The sequence below is a fragment of the Leucopleurus acutus genome (genome assembly GCF_964270905.1).
Source record: "Leucopleurus acutus genome assembly, chromosome: 7".
NCBI classification, from domain to species: Eukaryota; Metazoa; Chordata; class Mammalia; order Artiodactyla; family Delphinidae; genus Leucopleurus; species Leucopleurus acutus.
Genome location: NC_139150.1, coordinates 92,876,611 through 92,899,032, shown reverse-complemented (window position 1 = coordinate 92,899,032; position 22,422 = coordinate 92,876,611). Strand labels below are relative to the sequence as shown.

At 37.3% G+C, this 22,422-nt stretch overlaps 1 protein-coding gene across 1 annotated transcript in view; it reads right to left on the bottom strand.

The window, feature by feature from the left end:
• Positions 1-1,152: 1,152 nt before the first annotated feature.
• Positions 1,153-22,422, bottom strand: part of SPIN1 (spindlin 1) — a 59,293-nt gene continuing 38,023 nt past the window's right edge. The window contains 4 exon segments of the mRNA XM_082842612.1: positions 1,153-4,570; positions 4,573-4,758; positions 8,690-8,923; positions 13,849-14,102. Coding sequence (XP_082698738.1) covers positions 4,512-4,570; positions 4,573-4,758; positions 8,690-8,923; positions 13,849-14,102 — 733 coding nt within the window. The 3' untranslated portion in view covers positions 1,153-4,511.

Below are 22,422 nucleotides of genomic sequence, written 5' to 3'. Positions count from 1 at the left end.
TAAGATCCGGCATGCCACATGGCATGGTCAAAAAACAAAAACAAAAAAAAGTGTTTGGCAAGGTACTTACTAAGCACTTTTGCTAGTGCTTTATTAGTGTCAAATGCTTTATCATCACAGAGCTGTGACTGTACCAAGTGAAGAAACAATGGAAAGCAAGCCCATCCCTGCAATTCTCCAATAGTGGCGACTGCCTAGACCTAGTTCTTCAGTTTACAAACAGCAGTCAGCAACCGCCAACCTTTCGACTAAGCTTGCTTTGTTATTTTGGGGGAAAATATTTCCTGAGCTGTACCTTCGATACTGCAACGAGTGATTTACCTTCAGGAAGAAGACTGTAAGATCTTGCCCAGGGTGAACACGTGTGCTTCCAGGTTCATCTTCTCCCAACACCTGTCTGCGACTCCTCCCACCAGAGTCTGAGAGGTGGTCCTGAATCCCCTTGGCCAGGGCCTCAGCAGTGGTCATTGCAGCTGCCATGCCAAGCCTCCCCAGCCACTCTGGCCGCAACAAAAGTGACCTGTCCTGTCCTACCTTTAACCACGGATCCTTGGGCCAAACAGGGAAACATAAAAAATGAATCTAATTAAGGGCAGGCATACCATAAACTCTGCTTTTCCCTCTCACTGATAAAATTATCCAGGAAGATAAAATATAGAGTACATATAGTTCCAGTATTACCTACATGTCTTCGTCCTTACTACTGGAAAAAAAAAAAAAGGAGATTTTTTCACTGCAGAATTTCACTAGTTGGTATTTAACTATTAATAAAAGCAATATATAATTATAGCAAGAAAAGATGTGAAAGTATAAAACACATTATTTAATTCTATTTAAAACAATTCTTTTAAGTTTAAAATTTTATGATAAATTGAAATTTCTCATTAATTGCTAATCACAAACTTTCATATTTTGGACTATATAATATATTGGGGCTATTGATTATTGCTCCCTTTCTTTACAGGTACTATTAATTATCATTCAAATAAAAATTCTATTTCTTTCTGTTCCTATATATATCTGACATTTACATTTGGTGAAAAGAGGGAAAAAAGGTCTCTTAAAATCTTCAAGTAAAACTTCAAAAACTTTTTCAGAAGCACGTTTAACACATCACAGTTTGCTCATAAGCACAAAATTTACAGTCAAAAGTTGCACATAAAGGGTTTATTTTAAATGTTTTAAGGATAGGATAGAGTTACATCATAATTATAAAAATTACTTACAGAATGAACAGATTTATATTGTTTATACTTCTAAATGCAGAGAACAGGGAACTGTCTACACATTGTATAAAATAAAATTAAAATTAAAAATGAATTCAAGCTTGAAAGATGAGGTCATTTACCTAATATTAAAATGCGAACACGAAGACCTCTGAACTATACACATTCGTTCGAACTGCACTAATGATGGAAAATACAAAAAGCGCAGCATTTCCAAGGAACCACAGACATTTTGACCATAATTATTTTCTGTTACAATAATTCCTGTTTTGTCTTTGGAGAACTGTCTTTTTTTTTTTTTTTAAGACAATCAGCTTCAAGAATGTCTTCAGGCACTACAATTTGTGACAATCAAAACAGTCTTCTAATGGGTCCACAGCGTTCAGAGATTCAAGCCCAATGCACTTCAGGGTTTGGCACGTAAAACAATAATAGAAATGAAATCTGGTTTAGAAGCAACTGTGATTGTTTTAAGAATGCACAGTCCCTTCAAATGCTGCATGACATACACAACTGGAAAATCACCTTCTGTTGGCACTACATTTGCTTCACCAGTGCATCTTTATCCTACAACCACTGAAACAGCACAGTTAAGCAAATATACAGAAACTGAAACCAAATAAAAACAAAGATAGAAAACAAAAAACCTAAATATATTTAACATGCAATTTTAGTTAGTTACATTGAACATTCTACTTAGAATAGAGCATGCAAAAAAGGATGGTCTGCTTTTAAGGTTTTCCTTTGAAGCTTTACATGGCAGCCAGACATCACGCACGCACACACACACAACACAATAATACTATAGCAGGTCAATGAGAAAGGCCAATACATTTTATACAGAGATTCATGTCTTGTGTTGTCACAAGTCCCATGATAATTTTGGAAATTAATGTTGTATTCCTAGAACAAGGAACCAACATTCCGATACCAGGAAAATGCAAGCAATGCATGCAGATCTGAAACATGAGCCTAGACGAAGCCTGAAATACTCAGCTGGGGAGCAGAGTTAGTCATGGCATCAGGAAGTGTGGTTTAAGCCACCAAAAGAAAAAAGAATGGGAAAAAAAAAGGAAAAAACAACAAAAAAAAGACCCCTTCCCCTTCCTTCAACCCTAAAGGCAATAAATGGAACAATGATTAAAATAATGATGATAATAAATCACGTCACATTCATCTAGAGAGATCACGTGGTATTAAAAGTTGCTAAAGGTACTTGCAGAAAAACCACAATGCAAGTCATTAAGTAATGCCAGAAATGTTTCAACTCAACTGACCCAACCCTCAGGATACCTCCAAAGGACTTTGTTTTTCAGTCTGAAGTCACTGTGTCCTGTTCATGCAGTGCACGCTGGACAACACACTCTCTGGGCCACATGTGTCCACTTGGGCACAGGGAGCTGGGCTCAACCTTGAGATTCACATGCAGGAACTCTTACAAGAGCCTCCAGGAGAACAGATGACAGATCTGTAGCATGACACTTGTTTCAAGCACAGGAGGAACATCTAAGACCTGGGTACCCACTGCATGGAGAAGCTCACCCCTGGCTGCCCTCAGTGAGGCACTGGGCACGCTGGAGAGAACTGGGGTGCTGTATTTACATGGTGCGCGAGGTTACCACCCACCAGCACAACAAGGCACAGCCTTCCTGAAGGCAAAAATGGGCATCACACAAACCATGCAGAGCACGGCCTTGAAACTACAGAATCTCTTAACATCAAGAACAGCCATGACAGACGTCACACAGACCTGGTGTTTGACTGAGATTCATATGCATTTAAGCTTTCTGCCCAAATCAGAGGTAAGATTTTCAATCTCCACAAGACTGGTTTCACATATCATCTTTCTCCTAGCTTTCAAACTGCCAGGGATCATCCAAAACAAAGTGATAGACTGATGTTCTGCTGCTAAATGAACGACTTTTGCAGTTCTATTTTAGTTAAAACAACCTTGCAGGAAAGGATTCAATGGCTAAGGGCTGCTATCAGTCACACCCACAAGCCAGTGCAGGTGACTGACCCTGATGTGGCAGGATCCACCAAATGGAATGAATCCACATCAACAGCATACCATGAGTAAGAACATACAGCACCACAAGAGGTGTCAGGAATTTAAGCTGTTATTTGTCTAGACATTCTTCGAGGGGAAAAGCCAAGGGGGAAAAGCCTTCTGACCATAATCATGTATCAGTAATAACAGTAATAAAAATAAAGGTATCCCAGAGAACTTGTTAAAAGGCAACAACGTCATTCTTAAACTTACATTTCTAATATAAAAGCACTACGTTCTTCCAGGAACTTACCAAATACACATAAACCGCTGATATACTGTTGCCTTTTAAATCCGTGTACTAAAATTCCAGATTACTAATTTGTACAAATAATGGACCAAATGTGCCATCCAAAATACACCTGGCATTACACTATGTGGACCAAGTACCTGGGCTTTGCTTAAAAAGAAGTATTTATGATAAAAAATGTAAACAAATAATATACAAAGCTTAGAATTAAAGGCAGCCTTTTACCCAGATTTCTAACTGTTTTGTAAAATTGTAATGTGGGTCATTAAATGTTCACAGGTGATTCATATTTGAATTTACAGTTTAAAGCCTCCAGACTGAAATGGTGCTCTGAACTTGACTTTCAAAATAAGCTGAATGTCCCAATGTGCTTCCTGTGCCCAAATTTAATTTTAAATAAACAGCAGTAATACAATGAATACACTAAATACAAATGGCTTGGGTCAGCACTCCTGTTAAACTGGAGAAAATTATGTAACCCCCACTCCAACCCACAAAGAAAGGACTGCCCATGAAGTGTGTGTGTGTGTGTGTGTGTGTGTGTGTGTGTGCGCGCACGCGTGCACACAGATCTATGTGTATGTATATATACATTATATATGTATACACACAGATATAGATAGATAGGTAGATATAGATACATACATATATATCTCAAAAAAAGGCAATAACAAAAATACCAAACTATGCTTGCATTGTGGCAGCAGAATAACAGTGTTAAGCGTGAAGGGGAAAGTGGATAAGATCTACTACAGTTTTAAATGACTATGATACTAGCTTAACTTTTACCAGACTTGCCTGTAACTCCCTTCCAAACAGACAGACTTCTTTTAAGAGGAAGGAGTTCCTTACACAAAATGCTTTGTGTTCACATAAATCTGTACTATTCAGAACAAAACCAGTTCTGCTGGCAGAGATTGTGGGTTCGCAGGGACATTTAAGCTTTCATTAAACTGGAAAGCAATCAAGTCTTTATGTCTACAAATTATACATTTAAGAGTTCCACAAATTTGGCAAAGTTCGTGATGACATCTAGGATGTTTTCACCAAATCGTAGACATAAATATGGAAATCATCATCAAACTTGATGAAATAGACAGACGGTTTGGCTTCTACTTGATGAATGACCATGCCAGTCCTTTTAGAGCCATCTTCTTTGGCATATTCCACTTGTTTGCCTACCAGGCTGTCCACAACTTCTCCTGGTTCCCTTTCTGCTGGAGGTGAATCATCTGTATTTAAAAGGGGGAAAAAAGAGAATTTAGAGTCAATTTTTAGATACACACCAACTCACATATCTATTTTAATAATTAAAAAAATTTTTTTTTAATATCCTGAATTCACCTTGATTTTCTAGACCAAGAGTCAGCAAACTTTTCCTTCAAAGGCCAGACAATACATATGTTAGGCCTGAAGCCATACGGTCTCTGTACCAACTACTCAGCTATATTGTTGTCACATGAGAGCAGCCACAGATGATATATAAATGAATGGTGTGGTTGTGTGCCAATAAAACTTTATTTACAAAAACAATGTGCTGATCCCCAAGAGCTAGACATGTAAATGATTTTGAAAATCATAACCAGAAATTCCTTTGGCTTATATTTAGTTATAGCTATAATTACCTAAAGAGGGATGGACTAAAAGAAGGAAAGGGTCAAGAAAAAAACTAAATACAGTTGACCCTTGAACAACAGGGGTTTGAACTGCATGGGTCCACTTATACAGGGATTTTTTCCAATAGTAAATACACGATCTGCAGTTAGTTGAATCCACAGATGCAGAGGAACTGCAGATACGAAGGGCTGCCCGGAGGCAGTCTCCCCAACCCCCAAGCTGTTCAAGAATCAACTGTAATTATACAACTTCTTTCTTTTTTAAAAAAATTTTATTGAAGTATAGTTGATTTACAATGTTGTGTTCTATAGCTTCTTAAAAATAAGGCTGTTTTACTTTGAAATAATTTCAAAGCAGATAATACCTACTGGGATTACTGAGAATGTGCCTAAATGCCTAAGTATTCCTGTCTTATCCTGTGAATCCTTAAAGCTTTTTTCCCCTCAACTTCATTTCATCACACATGGTCCTCTTAACCCAGTTTCAAAATAAAAGAGATGTCCTGTGCTATAAAAATAGGTGCTAAGTGAACTCCATCCTCAGACCAATTACAACTGAATCTCAGAGGATGGCTGAGGCACCTGTACTTTTTGAGAAGCCCCCAAGAAAATCTGAGTGTTGGAAAACACTGCCCGCCCTATGACCTAGCAAGAACTCTGTAAATTCTAGGAATACACATAAAATGAGAACAAACCATCACTGCCAACAATAAAGAAACAAAGTACAAAAAAGGGGAGCCAGGGGATGGAGCTAGGCAGTTACAATTCTATTTTAAGAAACCCCTAACAGGTCCTGAATAACTCAAGCTCTTATCCATGTAGTAACAGAGAGCCTTCAAGTAGGACAACCAGGTATCCTGGTTTGCCCAAGACAGTCAGTGCTTATGCCTGTAGTCCTGACACAATGGTTAGCAGTGCACCTTTTTATTTTCACATGTATCCTGGTTTGGATCATATCATGTATCTGTATTAACAGTAGTTTGCCTCTTTGATTATAATAAATTCTCTCATTGAATGGCATAATCTGAAACCTGCTATTCTGATCTCACACAACACAAACAAACCACCTGAGCATAGTGTTATCAGTTCTTTAAAAAAAGGAAGTAAAGAGGAAATCTAAGCTGAACTCTTCTTCAACAGTGCTCTTCCATCAAGCAGCAACATCATACCACACCACACTTTTGTGGCACCTCATGTGTACAAAGAAATTACGAACACATGATCGCCATACGTTTTACAGTAACCATAAGTGAAGAAGCCAAGGACTCAGAGGCCACTGCAGAGCTCTTTGTATCAGAACATCACAACAGCAAGTAACAGCAAATAAACTTCCATACCGCTCGAAAGAAAGGAGTGAGAGGATAAAGACGTGGTTGGTACAGGCAATGATTTAATCTGCAAATGACCTCATACTTTCTATTATCAAGTCAACAGTACTTGCTTTGGACATTTCTCTACAAAAAAAGTTTAAAACTTCATATAGGTTGGAGGAAATGTTTTTATGGTATGCTCTCATATTTAAATTCCCGCCTATATAACACTTTCCATTACACATTTATAACAAATATACACACACTTAAAAAAAAAAAAGATTAAGAAGGCAGAAGTCAGGGCCAGATGAGCACATGAGTAGATTCAATGAGTGGCTTGTTCACAGGAAGAACTTAAAAAAAAAAGGAACAGAGATGGTGTTACATTGCTAATATATCCAGTGTCTGTCAGTCGGCCATATCTGCCTAGGGCCAAGAATTCATGTTTTTGAGGAAAAGCTATTGAGTAGTTTAAAGAAAAAAAAAAAGGCTTACTCAAAAGTGAAATTAAGAAAATAATTTTATTCACAATAGCATCAAAAAGAATAAAATACTTAGGACTATAAGAAGTGCAAAAACGTATACTCAGAAAACTACAAAACGTTGATAGAAATGGAAAAAACTCAATAAATGAAAAAACATCCCATGCGCATGGGTCAATGGCTTAACTTAAGATGGCAATACGCTCCCGCCAAACTGATCTAGAGATTCAACACAATACCTAACAGAATCCCAGCTGACTTTTTTGCAGAAATTGACAAGCTGATTCTAAAATTCATACGAAATTGCAAAGAACAGCCAAAACAATTCTGAAAAAGGAGGATTCACACTTCTTGATTTTAAAACTTATTATGAAGCAGTGTAATCAAGTGTGACACTGGCATAACTATAGACATATGGACAAATGGAATAGAACTCAAAGTCCAGAAATATCTTCATACCTCCATAGTCAAGTAATTTTTACCAAGGGTGCCAAAACCATTCAGTAGGAAAAAGAACAGTCTTTTCAAAAAGTGGTTTTCAGACAACTGGATTGCCACATGCAAAACAAAGAAGTTGGACATGACACATCATGAACAAATATTGACTCAAAATGTATCAAAGATCCAAGTAAGACCTACATGTAAGAGCTAAAACTGTAAGACTCTTAGAAGAAAACATAGGGGCAAATCTTCATAACCTTTGATTTGGCAAGGGTTTATTAGATATGACACCAAAAGCATGAGCAATAAAAGGAAAACTAGAAAAATAGGATTTCATCAAAATTAAAAACTTTTGTACTTCAAAGAATACTTTTAAGAAACTGAAAAGACAACTCAGAGAATAAGAGAAAGTATCTGCAAGTCACATATCTGACAAGAGACTTATACCTATACTATTGACTGTTACGACTCAATAACAGAAAGACAATGCAATTGAAAAACAGGCAAAGGATGTGAATAGATATTTCTCCAACAAGACACACAAATGGCCAATAACACACGAAAAGATACTTGACATCTTTAGTCATCAAAAAAAATGAAAACCAAAACCACAATGAGATACCATTTCACTACCACTAGGATGGCTAAAATCAAAAAGTCAAGTAACAAGTGTTGGTTAAGGATGTGGAGAAATCAGAACCCTCACACACTGTTGGTGAGAATCTAAAATGATGCAACCACTTTGAAAATCAGTCTGGCAGTTGCCTAAATGATTCAACCCAGAGTGATCACTATGCCTCATCAATTCCATTCCAAGGCATATACCCAAGAAAACTGAAAACAAATGTCCACTCAGAAACTTGTACACAATTCTTCATAATAACCAAAAAGAAGCAAAAAAATCCAAATATCCATCAACAGATGAATGAATAAACAAAATACAGTATATCCATACAATCGAGTTGTATTTGGTTATTAAAAGAAATGAAATACAGACACATGCTACAACATGGAGGAGCCTTGAAAATATAAGCTGAGTGAAAGAAGCTAGTCACAAAGGACCCCACATTATATACACCATTCATATGAAAGTCCAAAGTCCAGAACAGGGAAAGTAAATTATTCTTGGCAAAAGGGTAAAAATTTCACAACCTATGCTTTGTGCACGACTAAAAGAATAATCACTTAACCCTAATAATTAAAATTTTTAAATGTATCTGCACAAGAGTTAATCAAATATCTTGCTCTAAAGATATTTGATTTATCAAATTATTTTTGAATTATCAAAAATAAAAGTTGTCAATCTATACTTACTAGAATCGGGCATAATGCGAAGGTCGCCTTCTTTATAATCATCTAAGAGCTGGTACATGTACAAGACAGGATCTTTTTCATAGGTGATGTAAAACCATGTGTTCATTATAGGGGCGCGTGCTAAGACCATTCCCCTCCACTCGTCTTTAGAGCCATCCTCGGTCTCAAACATGTGTTCCACTGCTTTGCCAATCATTGTGTCGGCTAGGTGTGCATCACTGATTCGAGATGTTGCTGGGGACAAAAAAGCAAACAATGGTTTACGTGAAAGAATCTGCTTTTTTCTTTTTTTTCTGAATTCATCTGTTCTTGGTACTGTACCTAATTAAAACTTTTAGTTTATTCAAGGTATAAAGTGTTTTTTTGTTATTGTTTAATCGATAATTATTTTAAATTATGAGATAGAATTAGACTTACAGAAGAGTCCCAAAAATAATATTGTTCCCATATACCCTTTACCCACCTTGCCTTTTAAATATCTTATATAACCATTGACCATTTATGAAAACCAAGGTATTAACCTATTCAAGGCATAGGTTTTTACTCTTGCCCCTACAATCTATTTTTTACAATAATCAGAGTGATATTTGTGGCCGTTATACCAGATTGTGTTGGTCATTTGCTTAAAATACTCCAGCACTTTCCTTTCATAATTTGAATAACGAACTGCTTCTCCAGATCCACAGCACATTGGCCATCATCCCCTGGCAGCCCTCTGCCCTCCTGCTCGTCACATACTGCTTGACTGCCTTACACCTCAGCAGCATGGGCATCTTTTCCTGGGATACCCTTGGGCTGACTACGACCCCCACATCCTCAGGGGCTGGCTCTTCCTGAGCAGATGTCCTCCCAGAGGCTTTCCAGGACCACCCGGTGAAAATAGCCCCAACAATCAGTCACCTAACCGAGCTTGATTTCTTAAAGACATTTACCACTCTCTGCAGTTATCTTGTTTTACATGTTTGTTTACTTGCTTTTAGACTGCACAGTGATGAAAGCAAAGGCCTTTCCCATCTTGTTTCCAATACTGTGATCACAGGGGTTCAACATTTGTTGTATAAATTATTTCAGAGGAAAGCAGGTTGTTCTAGATGGCCTGTGTGATTAGGAACACAGGCCTCCCTACTGGTTTATCAACAGTCCTCTGCAGCCCTGCTCTACATTAAAGACATAGGCGAAAAATTACAAGTTTCATTTTCTTTTTTAATATTGGGAAAATTATGGAGGAACCTACTGATTTTAAGATTTATCCATTCCTCACATTTTAGACAATTATCTTTAAAAAAAAATGAGCACTTCTTACTCATGAGTCCTATTTTTGTCAAAGTTCAAAGGAACAAAGATTAGAATTTCTTGGTAAAGATACTGCTATCCAATTTTATCAGAAGGACACTGTAAACACATACGGTAGTTTTCTTTGCTTAAGTATGCAATAATTACCCAAAATAACATAGAATTCCCCACTGTGCATGACACTATAGCAAAATCCCACTAGTTTTCTTCATACCAGAAGTTATCAAACTTTCTCATCTTAGGACTCCTTTACATTCTTAAAAGTTTTTGAGCATTTGTTTATATGGATGATAAATATCAGTACCAACTATTTTAGAAATTATAAATGACATATCTAAAAATATGTTAAAATACCTACAGAAACACATTTTTAATGAAAAATATTTTCTAACAAAAAATTAGTAAGAAATGTCTAGCTTTAAAAATGGACAGCTAGGGGCTTCCCTGGTGCCGCAGTGGTTCAGAGTCCGCCTGCCGATGCAGGGGACACGGGTGCGTGCCCCGGTCCGGGAAGATCCCACATGCCGTGGAGCGGCTGGGCCCAAGAGCCATGGCCGCTGGGCCTGCGCATCCGGAGCCTGTGCTCCACAACGGGAGAGGCCACAGCAGTGAGAGGCCTGCGTACCACCAAAAAAAAAAAAAAAAAAAAAAAAAAGACAGCTAGAATCTCATATCTGTTTCAGCATTCAATCTGTTGTATATACTTTTAGTTGGTGTATAAAATCACAAAGATATGCTGTTGAAAAAATATTTTATTAGTGTTCAGGTAATTCTAGGTATTCTTCTATGATACCACATCAAAACTCAACAAGTGGTAGCTTTCCTTAAAGGTTAATTGCAATGTAGAATCTGAAATCATTATCAATAAACTTCTGTCACACTATTAAATTAAAATTCATTTGTCTCCAGAATACATAAAGAACGCCTACAACTCTACAACAAACAAAACAAAAAAATCAAGTGACCTGATCAAAAAAGTGGGCAAAGGACTTGAACAGACATTTCTGCAAAAATGACATACGAACGGGCAAAAAGCATATGAAAGATTCTTAACATCACTAATCATCAAAGAAATGCAAATCAAAACCAACAGAAAATAACAAATATTGGTGAGGATGCGGAGAAATTGGAACCCTCGGGCACTGTTGGTGGGACTGTAAAATGTTAACAAACACTATGGAAAATATTACGTATGTAGGCTCCTCAGATAATTAAACACAAAATTACCATATGATTCAGAATTCCTGGTTAAATACTCAAAAGAACTGAAAGAAGGGCTCAAAGAGATATTTGTATACCCATGTTCACAGCAGCAGTATTCACAACAGCCAAAAGGCAGAAGGAACCCAAGTGTCCAATCATGGATGAATGGGGAAAAAAATGTGGTATACACATGCAATGGAATATTATTCAGCCTTAGAAAGAAAGGAAATCCTATCACATGCTACAACATGGATGAATCTTGAGGACATTCTGCTAAGGGAAAGAATCTAGTCACAAAAAGACAAATACTACATGATTCTACTTATGATGTATCTAAAGTAATCAAATTCATAGAAACAGGATGGTGGGTGCCAGGGGCCAGTGGGAGGCAGAAAAGAGTAGCTGTTGTTTTAATGGGGAAAGAATTACAGACTTGCAAAATGAAAAATTTCTGGAAACCTATTCCATAACAATGTGAATATACTTAATGCCTCTGAACTGTATACTTAAAAATAATTATGGTAGTAAATTTAATGTTTTGTGTTTTTACCACAACATAAAAAATCTGTCGGTCTTTGAATGGATCTTTCACCAATATATGATTTGGTAACATCATGCATTGCTCATATAGAAAATATTGTATTCACTGAGTTATGCAGATCTTCCAAATAGTGGGAAACTCCAGTGTATAACTGTGAAAGGATGAGAGTGAAAAAGGCAAATTATATCTTAAGATTTTTATGAAAATTAATTTTGACCTAATAAGCCTCCTGAATTGGCCTCTGGAAACCTCAAGGGTCCTCAGACTACACTTTGGGAACTGGTACTCTGTGACATCACATGCTTTTGGGTTGACTGACCTACTTTTCTCTCCACCTTTAGCTTAAGGAAAACAAAACTGTAACTTTAATGTACTGCCTTAAGCAAATTAGGAAAGACCATTTTCTTCCTACATGAAACATAAATGAAGTCCAAATAAATTTTCAGACTAAAGTATCATAGGGAATACCACAGTTAACTCTTAATTAAATTAGGCATGTAACATATTGCTTTGCACACAGGCCTTTGGATTTCCTTTTTTAAATTGCTTTTCTGTTTACAAAAGCAATCCATATCTACTGTTGGAAACAGAGATGGCCCAGAAGTAGAAAGAAAAACATTAAGAAACCCTTAAATCCCATCACCAGAGATACTCATATATCTTCAGATATTTTGGTTTAGTCAAATCACTTTTTTATCAAGATAAAAGGTTTCTTCTGTCCTATGATGACAACAGAGCTAACACAGGTCATGTGGCAGAATGCAGTAAATTTCAAGTAAGCTAGCAGCCTTGCCCTTGAAGGGGTCAGAAACTAAAATTCTGGGTCAGAAAAAGAATGTATGATAATTACTGAGCACAAATAATTGATCTAAAGGTGTGGATAATACTTTTTAAGCCCTGAAGGGAAGATTCTTCAATGTTAATTTCTAATGTGGAAAATGGACTGATGTCAAGATCAGGAGAAAAGAGGATGTGCTTCACGAGGAAGAATGTGTTCAGCTGAACTTAGACTAAAATGCCAAAGATTTACTATTACATAATTAGTTACCTTTGGTTAAAAATACAAATTTAAAGAAAGATTTCTGTGAAAGCTGAACTATATTTATACAAGATGAATAAAGACAGTGTTTGCTATCTAAAGCAAGGATTAAAAAAATAACTTACTGCTCTGGCAAAGTTAACTTGATGAGGAAGCATGTGTTCCAGGAACACAATGGCAAAAACAAAGGGGGAAAGGGGGGCTAGGTAAGCATCTTCCCTTGACAATTTGATCCCAAATTTCTATCCTTCAAGTGCAGATCTGCTGAGGCTCTATTTGTACATATATAGGCTTCTAAGGACAATTCCAAAAGCATAAGCCAGATTCAAGCAATAGCAGCATCACTGTAATAATAATCAGAAAACATTTCAAAGTAAATACTCTGAAGAAAGTAACAACTTGGGTGTATTCCACTGATCTTAAGAATAAAATCATATTTTATTTTATTCTTAAAAATAAAACCAGTCATTATTATTTAACTGACACCTTATGCCTTAAGGAACCTAAGGTATGCAAGGCAAAACTGATTTGTATGACATTAAAAAAGCCATTCATTTCCCACAAACCTTGTACAAACGAACCCCAAAAATGTTGTAACAGAGTTCACATGTTTTGGTTGCTTAAATTTTGGCTGAAGGTACAATTACCACTTATATAATAATACACAATGATAAAAATTCACTTCACATAAAGATCCTAAAATAAATACATGAAATTTTTCTGAGCTATTATAATCTGATGAAATGAGCACATTGAATATTTGAGCTAATGAGAAATACTCTTACTCACCAGAGTCCAGATAAACTGAGCAAAATGTGGGAAATAATCATATTAGAAATTATTAGACTGTCGACTTCTTGGGGAACGATTTTATACGTCTTTATATCCTTCACAGTTCCTTGAACTTTGGTTTTAGAACATTTGCTGAGCAGTTTTTGTGGTTTTAGGTGACTGATTTAAATGTGTATCAGAAGTGCTTATGCTCCAATTAAAAAAAATACCAGTAATGCTAATAATCAAAAAGCATCCATTTCAATAATCATTTTTAAAGCATATAATGCACAAACAGTAAAGAGAACTTACCAACTCTATCAGGGAGGACTTCAAGCGCAGAAACTCTTTCATCTTTATTAAGTTCTAGTCCATAAACACAGTCAAATCCATCGTATTTTATAAGATACAAAGAAGGATTTACAGGCACCTGGTCCAGAACGGTTCCTTTCCACTGGGTGATGGGGCCATTCCCCTCTTTCCACCCATGCTGAATCCTGCAGCCTACGATGTTCCGCCGGGGCTGGGAAACAGGTTTGCTCGGCCCCACACTGCTCCGATGTTTTCTGTATTCACACATATACACACGTAAGGTATCATCTCAAAAGTATGCACTCCTACCAACACAACTACTGCTAGCTAGCATGCTCCCATCACAGATGATCCGGGTCCTATGCTAGCTAATGTTGCCACACTCGGGGTTCAGGTGGCTACAGGCAGCCATCTCTCAGTCCCACAGCCGTGCAGTGGTGGCTCACAGGTGGGGCCTGTCTCTAGCAATAGAAGCTTCTTGTGCACCCTAACTGTGGACACGCAGAAAAACACAACTAGTCAATAGCAACTTAGCCTTAAAATTAAGTATCAGTTTTTCAGCTTTCTGAGTTTCCTTTAATTCAATCAACTCACAATTATCCAAATTAATCAAAGAAAGACAAGGGCTGACTACATGAAATAACCACACATGCATATGGCTTTATAAAATAGAAATCCATTTCTCATTAAAAAGAAACTCAATTTCACCCATTCTAATGCCCACATAATTTTGTCCTCACTGGCTTAAACAATAAGACTAAACTAGACATTTAACTTTTTCTTAAACTGGAGTCCAGGCTGGCTTCTATCCATGCATTTATACTATCATTACTTCTCTAGAAAACATAACCTTCAACACTTAAATTTGTAACAAATACTTAATGTAGTATTAAAAATTATTGAAGCAACACCAAACTACATTCTTTCTCAATTACAAACAATCGAAAAATCTACATACAATGTTTACAAGTAATACACCTGGCTCTCAGTATCAGGGAAAAAATCTTCATTTCATGTAGAAATCCAGAGACAAGGGACAAGACTTGGCTTGAACGCAAGCTGAAGGCCAAAGCCATGCTGGCACATGGATGCTGCTATATGCCAAGAATGAAAAAATTTAGGGAGCAGAAAAGAACCCACTCATAAGAACCCAAAGCTTATGTGGGCATAAAGCTCTCATCTGGTAAACCACAAATAAAAGTGGTGAACAAATGGCATAAATACAAATAAACTTTTAAAAACAAGTAATTTATTGTAGCCTGTAATATTTAAAACTACAGTTGTATATATTTTAAGTAGACCAGCTTGGTAAACTTAGTGTTTTGTGAAACAGAGAAACAGGTTACAACAAGATATTAAAGCTGTCTCAAGGAGGCCTAGAATCAGTTGACACAGTCCTTTACCTAAGCAAGATAGGGAACACCATTTGGGGAACACCTCAGAAGGAAAACTTCTCCAGTTGGACTGTAAAAGGGTTCAAAAGGTTATATGCAGGACATGAGACCAGAAAACACTGTGTCTAACCCAGCCCTTAAGTCTCTGCAAACACCCAGCCAAATGGCCTTCCAGGAAAGGCAGAGCCTGAACTGAGGACACATACTGAGAATAACATCCTGAGTCGGGTGAGGCCCGTGGGTAAAGGAAAGATGAGGTTCAGATGCTTACAGGGTGGGCCCAAAGGAGGCCGACCTCAACAGGTATCACATAGGAGACTATACAGAGAAACTTGAGTATGCCATGGGAATACTGAAGAGCTCTGCAGCAAGGATAGCTGTCCTGGAATACTCTCACCCCTTCTCATGTACAAAAGTCTCGGGAGAGAACCATGGTGGCACCAATGGGCAACGGAGGCAAACCCAAAAATATGCCCACAAGGCAGATGGAAATTACCACCTAACATTATGCACATACAGAGGCCATGAAAGAGGAACTTACATCAAAAACATAAGAGCCCAGATGAGAGACAGCTACACAAGAGAAGATGTGAGAAAAATCAGACACAGTCAACAAACAAGCAGCAATTTGAAAACTTTTCAGAAATGAAGGCTAAACTAGAGGAACATGGAAGAAATTGACACCATGGGGCATTTAAGGAAAACAGATAATAAAAAAGAGACAGATGGGAACAGATATGAAATTCCAACTTCCATGTAACAGAATCACCCAAAAGCTAAAATCAGAGGAACAGAAAGAATACTAAAATAATTCAAGAAAAATATCCAGAAATAAAAGACTTAAATGTACACACATGCCCCTGGGAAAACTGACCCAGAACTACTGACACTAAGACAGTCTAGTGAAACAAACAAACTTTAAAGAAAATAACATCTCGTGGGCATCCAAGCAAAAGAACTGCATCATGTGTAAGGATAATCACATGTGTAAGGAAAAGAAAATCACACAGTGACACCGTGTGCCACCAGATAACCGAGTGACAAACTTAAGGTTCTCAGGAAAGAAAATGTGAGGTGAGGGTTTTACAGGCAGCCAAGAATTCTATACTGACCTCCAAGTAAAAGTATACAGATAAAACTGTGTGAACACATAAGAACGCGGGGAATACTGTTCTCACAAATGCTTCCTGAAGAAGTTAACAGTTGGCCATCCATATCCATGGGTTCCACATCCTCAGATTCAACCAAACATGGATAGAAAAATCCCAAAATTCCAAAAAGCAAAACTTGAATTTGCCATACGCAGGCAACAATTTACCTGTCATTTACATTGTATTTACAACCATTTACATAGTGTTTACACTGTATTAGGTATTATGAGTAATCTAGAGATGATCTGAAGTATATGGGAGGACTTATGTGCAAATACTATGCCACTTTATATAGGGGACTTGAGCATCCATGGATTTTGGTATGGTGTGAAGGGTCCTGGAACCAATCCCCCTCGGACACCAAGGGACGACTGTACAGGACAGAGTTTCAGATAATCAGGAACGCCTGGGGACTTCCCTGGTGGTCCAGTTGCTAAAACTCCGTGCTTCCAATGCAGCAGGCCGGGGTTCGATTCCTGCTCAGGGAACTAGATCCCACATGCCACACCTAAAGATCCCACGTGCCGCAACTAAGACCTGCTGCAGCCAAATAAATAAATATTAAGAGGGAAAAAAAGAAAGAACACTTAGAAAAGTTTCAGCACAGAGCTGATAGTAAGCAATGAATATCTCTTACTATAGAACAAACACAGGAACAAGAGAAATAGAGTAGTATTTAACTATTACCTGCTCTGAAAATACAGTTAACACTACTCTGAAAAGGGGGATGAAAGAAGAATACGTAAAGTATAAGAAGCTCACCAAGCAAAAGAATATTACTTGGAACAAAGTACCCGGTATTAAATGGAGAGAGAAAGGAGAAAAGCAAGAGCTAAATTCAATATTGTTCATAGTAAGGAACCAATCTATATAAACTTAAATGAATTAATAAGATTAATTTTAAAGGACTTCAGTATAAAACTTAGTGGAGAGGAAAAAACCTTAATAACATATTGTCGAGTCTGTAACTTGTAACTACTACTAATACTCAAACCCGAAAGAAAGTGAACCTCAAGACCTTTTCATAATCCCTGAAAATGTGCCACTACATCCAACTGGCCCTCTGTAGGGATATGGCTGGTGAAGGTGATTACATTCCTCCTTTAGAATACAAGAATCTTTGCTAGCATTATGTTTTTCTTCAAATAGACAATTACCTATCTTCTTTTGATCTTTAGGCAAAAGTCCTTGTGTTTCATCCTGTGTACAGGATCAGGCTTTCTTCACAGCAAAGGCAGAGGTTGGTTCCCAAAACTCACTGAAGAAAGAATTCAGTCATATGCACCATTTTGTAATTCACACAGACATTCCATTATTACTACCAAAATTATAAGCAAATTCAGCATCTTCACCAGTGTGATGGTTAATTTTAATGTGTCAGGTTGGCTGGGCCACAGTATTCAGGTATCTAAATCAAGCATTAGATGTTTTCTGTGAAGGTATTTTTCTACATGAAACTAAAATGTAAATCAACAGACAGACTGCCTTCCATAACATAGTTGGGCCCCATCCAATCAGTTAAAGGTATTAAGAAGGAGTGTTCGCCCCCCACAAAGAGGCAATTCTACCTTCAGACTCAAGCGGCAACATCAGCTCTTCCCTGGATCTCCAGTCTCTCTATGCATGCACCATTGGTGCTGTTTCTCTGGAAAACACTGACTACAAACAGAAAAGATTCCATCCTAGATTCAGAGGCATGAAATTTTCTACTACTATGATTCTCAACAAAACCAATATAAACTTAGCCATTGATAGCAGGAAAGGGCAACTGGAAGACTCAGAGCAGTGATTTTCTAGTTCAGTCACTCATCCTTTCTATACTCATTAGTGGCATTCTTCTGGAACCGCAATTGCTTCTGAAGAGGGAGATGCTTGATGCTTTCTAATCACATTTCAGAACAAGCAGTTTTTATCCTGGTCACCTCCAGTGGTATAGTACACAAGGCTCTCCTCCATCTTCTGAACAACACAAGGGACTCAAATCTAGCCAGCAAGCATCCCTATTCAAAGTGGCTCCTATATCCTTTAATTCTGAAGAAACACAATTCCTCCTTTTTGCATGGATTTTATTTCCTCACTTTCTTTAAGGGAACTTTAATCATTAACTTTTAAAATTATTTATTTATTTTTGGCTGTACTGGGTCTTCGTTGTTGTGAGCGGGCTTCCTCTACTTGCGGTGAGCGGGAGCTGCTCTTCGTTGCGGTGCGCGGGCCTCTCATTGCGGTGGCTTCTCTTGCTGCGGAGCATGGGCTCTAGGCTCACGGGCTGCAGTAGTTGTGGCACGCAGGCTCAGTAGTTGTGGCGCACGGGCTTAGTTGCTCCGCGGCATGTGGGATCTTCCCAGACCAGGGCTCAAACCCATGTCCCCTGCATTGGCAGGTGGGTTCTTAACCACTGCGCCACCAGGGAAGCCCTTAATCACTAACTTTTGTTGTGGTAAATAATATGCTTGGTCTATTCTAACATTTTGCTTTGTGTTTCTGTTTGCAATGCTTTGTCTCATTTCCTCACCCCTTTCTTCCTTTATACAGCTAGGATGAGCAAGATTTCTTTGCACCAAATAAAGCTTCTAATGGAAGCTGTAGGAATCTATAGATCTTATTTCTGAACTTACAGCAATTACTTCTAACTTCCTAAATATCCTATTTAAATTCCCTGACAGTCCAGTGGTTAGGACTCCATGCTTTCACTGCTGAGGGTGCGGGTTCGATGCCTGGTCGGGGAGCTTCCCACAGGCCACATGGCTTGGCCAAAAAAAAAAAAAAAAAAAAAAAATCCTATTTAAACTTACAATTTTCTATTAAAATCTACAATTAATCAAAACCTATACTTTCCCTTCACCAGTCCAAGCAAGACTAAAAGTAACAAAAAAATTCTTAGTAAAAGAAGGAAAGAATTTTAAAAACAAACATCTTAGCACCTAGTAACCCCTTCCTGGCCACTTTCACCACACTGCTGAAATTCAGTCTTTTGTTCCAAACTGTTATCTTGCTACTATCTTAAAAATAATTTAAAAAAAACATTTCCTTATTTAGAAGTAAACAAGAGGATTTTTGTTGCTTTCTGCAACATTTATATTTTTCTCACGTACTGGGTTGGCCAGAGAGTTCGTTCTGGTTTTCCCGTAAACCTGAACTTTTTGGCCAACCCAATATATTTGGTCTTTCTAGACATGTCCTCTGGTAAGTCAGATAGGGTTAACAAATGCAAACTCCAAATTCTTGCAAGCCTCAAAATATTATTTTGTTCTCATCCTTGACTTGCCTAGGTATACAAGGCAGGCTCAGATTCCTTTTCCCCTCAGTACCTTTATTGCAAAAAGGTATTTTCATTGTCTTCTACCTTCCAGAGTTGAGAGATACCAGATGCCAATCTGATCCTTGCTCCTTTGAGGGTAACCCATCTTCCTCTTCAAGTTGCTTTTAGAATTTTGTTACTGGATTCTGAAATGTTACCAGGACTTGTGACATATGTTTCTAATTATCCCTCACTAGCACTTGGTCAATCTCTTGAATTAGGTAAAACAGGCTTGAATTTCAGTCTATCTATTGAATACCTTACATAATATTTTTAATTTCTATGAACTGATTATTTCTTTATCTTGAATCATTTTTCTTTTTAATGAACACACCTTCTGATATCTGAGGATAATTTTCACTTTTCCTGATTCCTTATGAACTTCTGGGTTTAGCCTTGTCTTTGTTGAGTCTGCTGCTGTCTGAGTGGCATCTTTCTTAACACTTGCAGATTCCTGGTTAGCTGCCCTGTTCCATGTATGACTTTCTTTGGTACTATCAGTGTTCCTCAGGTGCCTGATGATTCTTGGTGTTCATACTTCAGATGCAAGGAAAGATTAAGTGGTATCTGTAGCTGAGATGTATTTCTTCAGGCCAAGTCAGGGTCCCTGGTGTCTGAGTATTAAGTACAGGTTCTGATAAAGCAGCCAGGACCCAGGGAATTGTGAAGCAGCCGAGACTGAGTAGCAACTTCAAGTCAGGGGAGGTAAGGTGAGCATCTACTGCTTAATGGTTTCTCACCCATGATGATTCAGACGACTGCAGCCAGCCTTTGCTCTCCCTGACCTGAACAGATTCTAGGGGTCTAGTTTGAACATTTAACTTTTTCAACTTTTTGGAGGTCTTCCTTTGCAGCTGAAAGTGGTTGGGAGTTCCTTGGCTTAGCTGAGTTTTTATATAAATCTATTCGCATCTGCTGTATATCTTGCAGAGATTTCTCAGTGTTCTGGTCTGCTGGTAGGATGATCTTTCTACACCAATAACAAAAACTGCAAATTTAATGCAAATTACAATGAAGTACTATTTTCTAACTGCTTACAGAATAAATACAACCCTCCTAGTGAACAATCTGGCAATCCACTGTCCCAGTAATTCCAGGTCTAGGAATTTATCAAAAGAAAACAGTGGACAAGCACAAAGCTACAACTACAGTGAAGTTCTGAGCAGTGTTCATACCAGGGAAAACTGGAAATAAAAAATGTTCAATAGGGCTCACTGAATTAATAAGTAACAGTGTATCTATATGATGAAATAACTACATAGCTATTAAAATCACAGAAAAAACATGACATTTTATTCCTTGGCTTGTAGACACATCACTCCAATCTCTGTCTTCACATAGCCTTTTCCCCTATAAGTCTGTGTCCAAATTTTCTTCTTATAAAGACACCAGTCATTGAATTGGGGGACCTCCGTAATCCAGTATGACCTCATCCTAACTTGATCACATCTGCAAAGACCCTATATCCAAATAAGATTACAGTCAGTTTCCAGGTGGACACGAATTTTGGAGGACATTATTCAACTCAGTACATACATCCCTCAGAGTTGTTGCAAGGAATAAATGAAATAATGTTTCCAAAGCACTTAGTACTGTGCATGGCAGGGCACACAGTAGGACACACAATTATCCATACAGATATGCAGAAAAAAACTTTTTAAAACATACATTAAATTATTAACAGGTGTAATCTCTGGATGATGGCATTAAAAATAATTAAGTTGTCTTCCTCTGAATTTACCTGTGTTTTCAAATTTTTCTATGACTTAAGTATTTTACTTTCATAGGCAGATAAAACACAATTTTTAATTACTCTTAATGCAATGGATGTCCTAATTCTGCAATAAACTATATATAAAAACAGATTTATACATATTAGTGTTATCAATTCCAAATTTTATTTCTGTTGCCTTTTTTTTTTTACATCATTTCACTAGTTCTAAAAGAAGAATTCAAGGAGATCTAATATAGATACCATTTCTGCCCAATTTATTTAATAAACAACTTAATTTGATCGAAAGGAGGAGGTAAAAAAGAATGAATGGATGGGACTTCCCTGGTGGTCCAGTGGTTGGGACTCTGTGCTTCCACTGCAGGGGGAACGGGTTTGATCGCTGGTGGGGGAACTAGGATCTCACATGCCACGTGGCGCGGCAAAAAAAAAAAAAAAGAATGGATGCCTCAATGAATACTAAAGACAAAAACAGTAATTAGAATAATATACTACTTTTTAAAATCATCAGTCAAGCTTTCCAATTACTGCACCTTGAATACCTAAACTGTTCAAATACCCTTGCAGCCGAAGTTTACAAAGAAGAATGTTTAAAAATATTTTTAAACATATGTTAAAATATTAAATATTATTTAATATTAAGAGTGTAGAAATATATAAGTTTTTGATAAACTGATTTAAGCTCTTCCAACTATAGCATCCACTAGAAGACAAGGTTTAGAACTTCCCTAAATTACAAGAAATATACTAAGAGTATCTAATATTGGGCAAAATGTTGATAATTGCTGAAGCTGGATGATAGGAATTCGGGATTTATTATATACTACTTTATTTTTGTGTGTATTTGAAATTTTCCATACTAGAAAAGTTAAAAATTATATATTAAACAAACTCTAACATTTTAATTTCTAATTGCTAATTCAGATTCAAAAATCAGTAAGAAAAACTTTAAGGGGGGACTTCCCTGGTGACGCAGTGGTTAAGAATCCACCTGCCAAT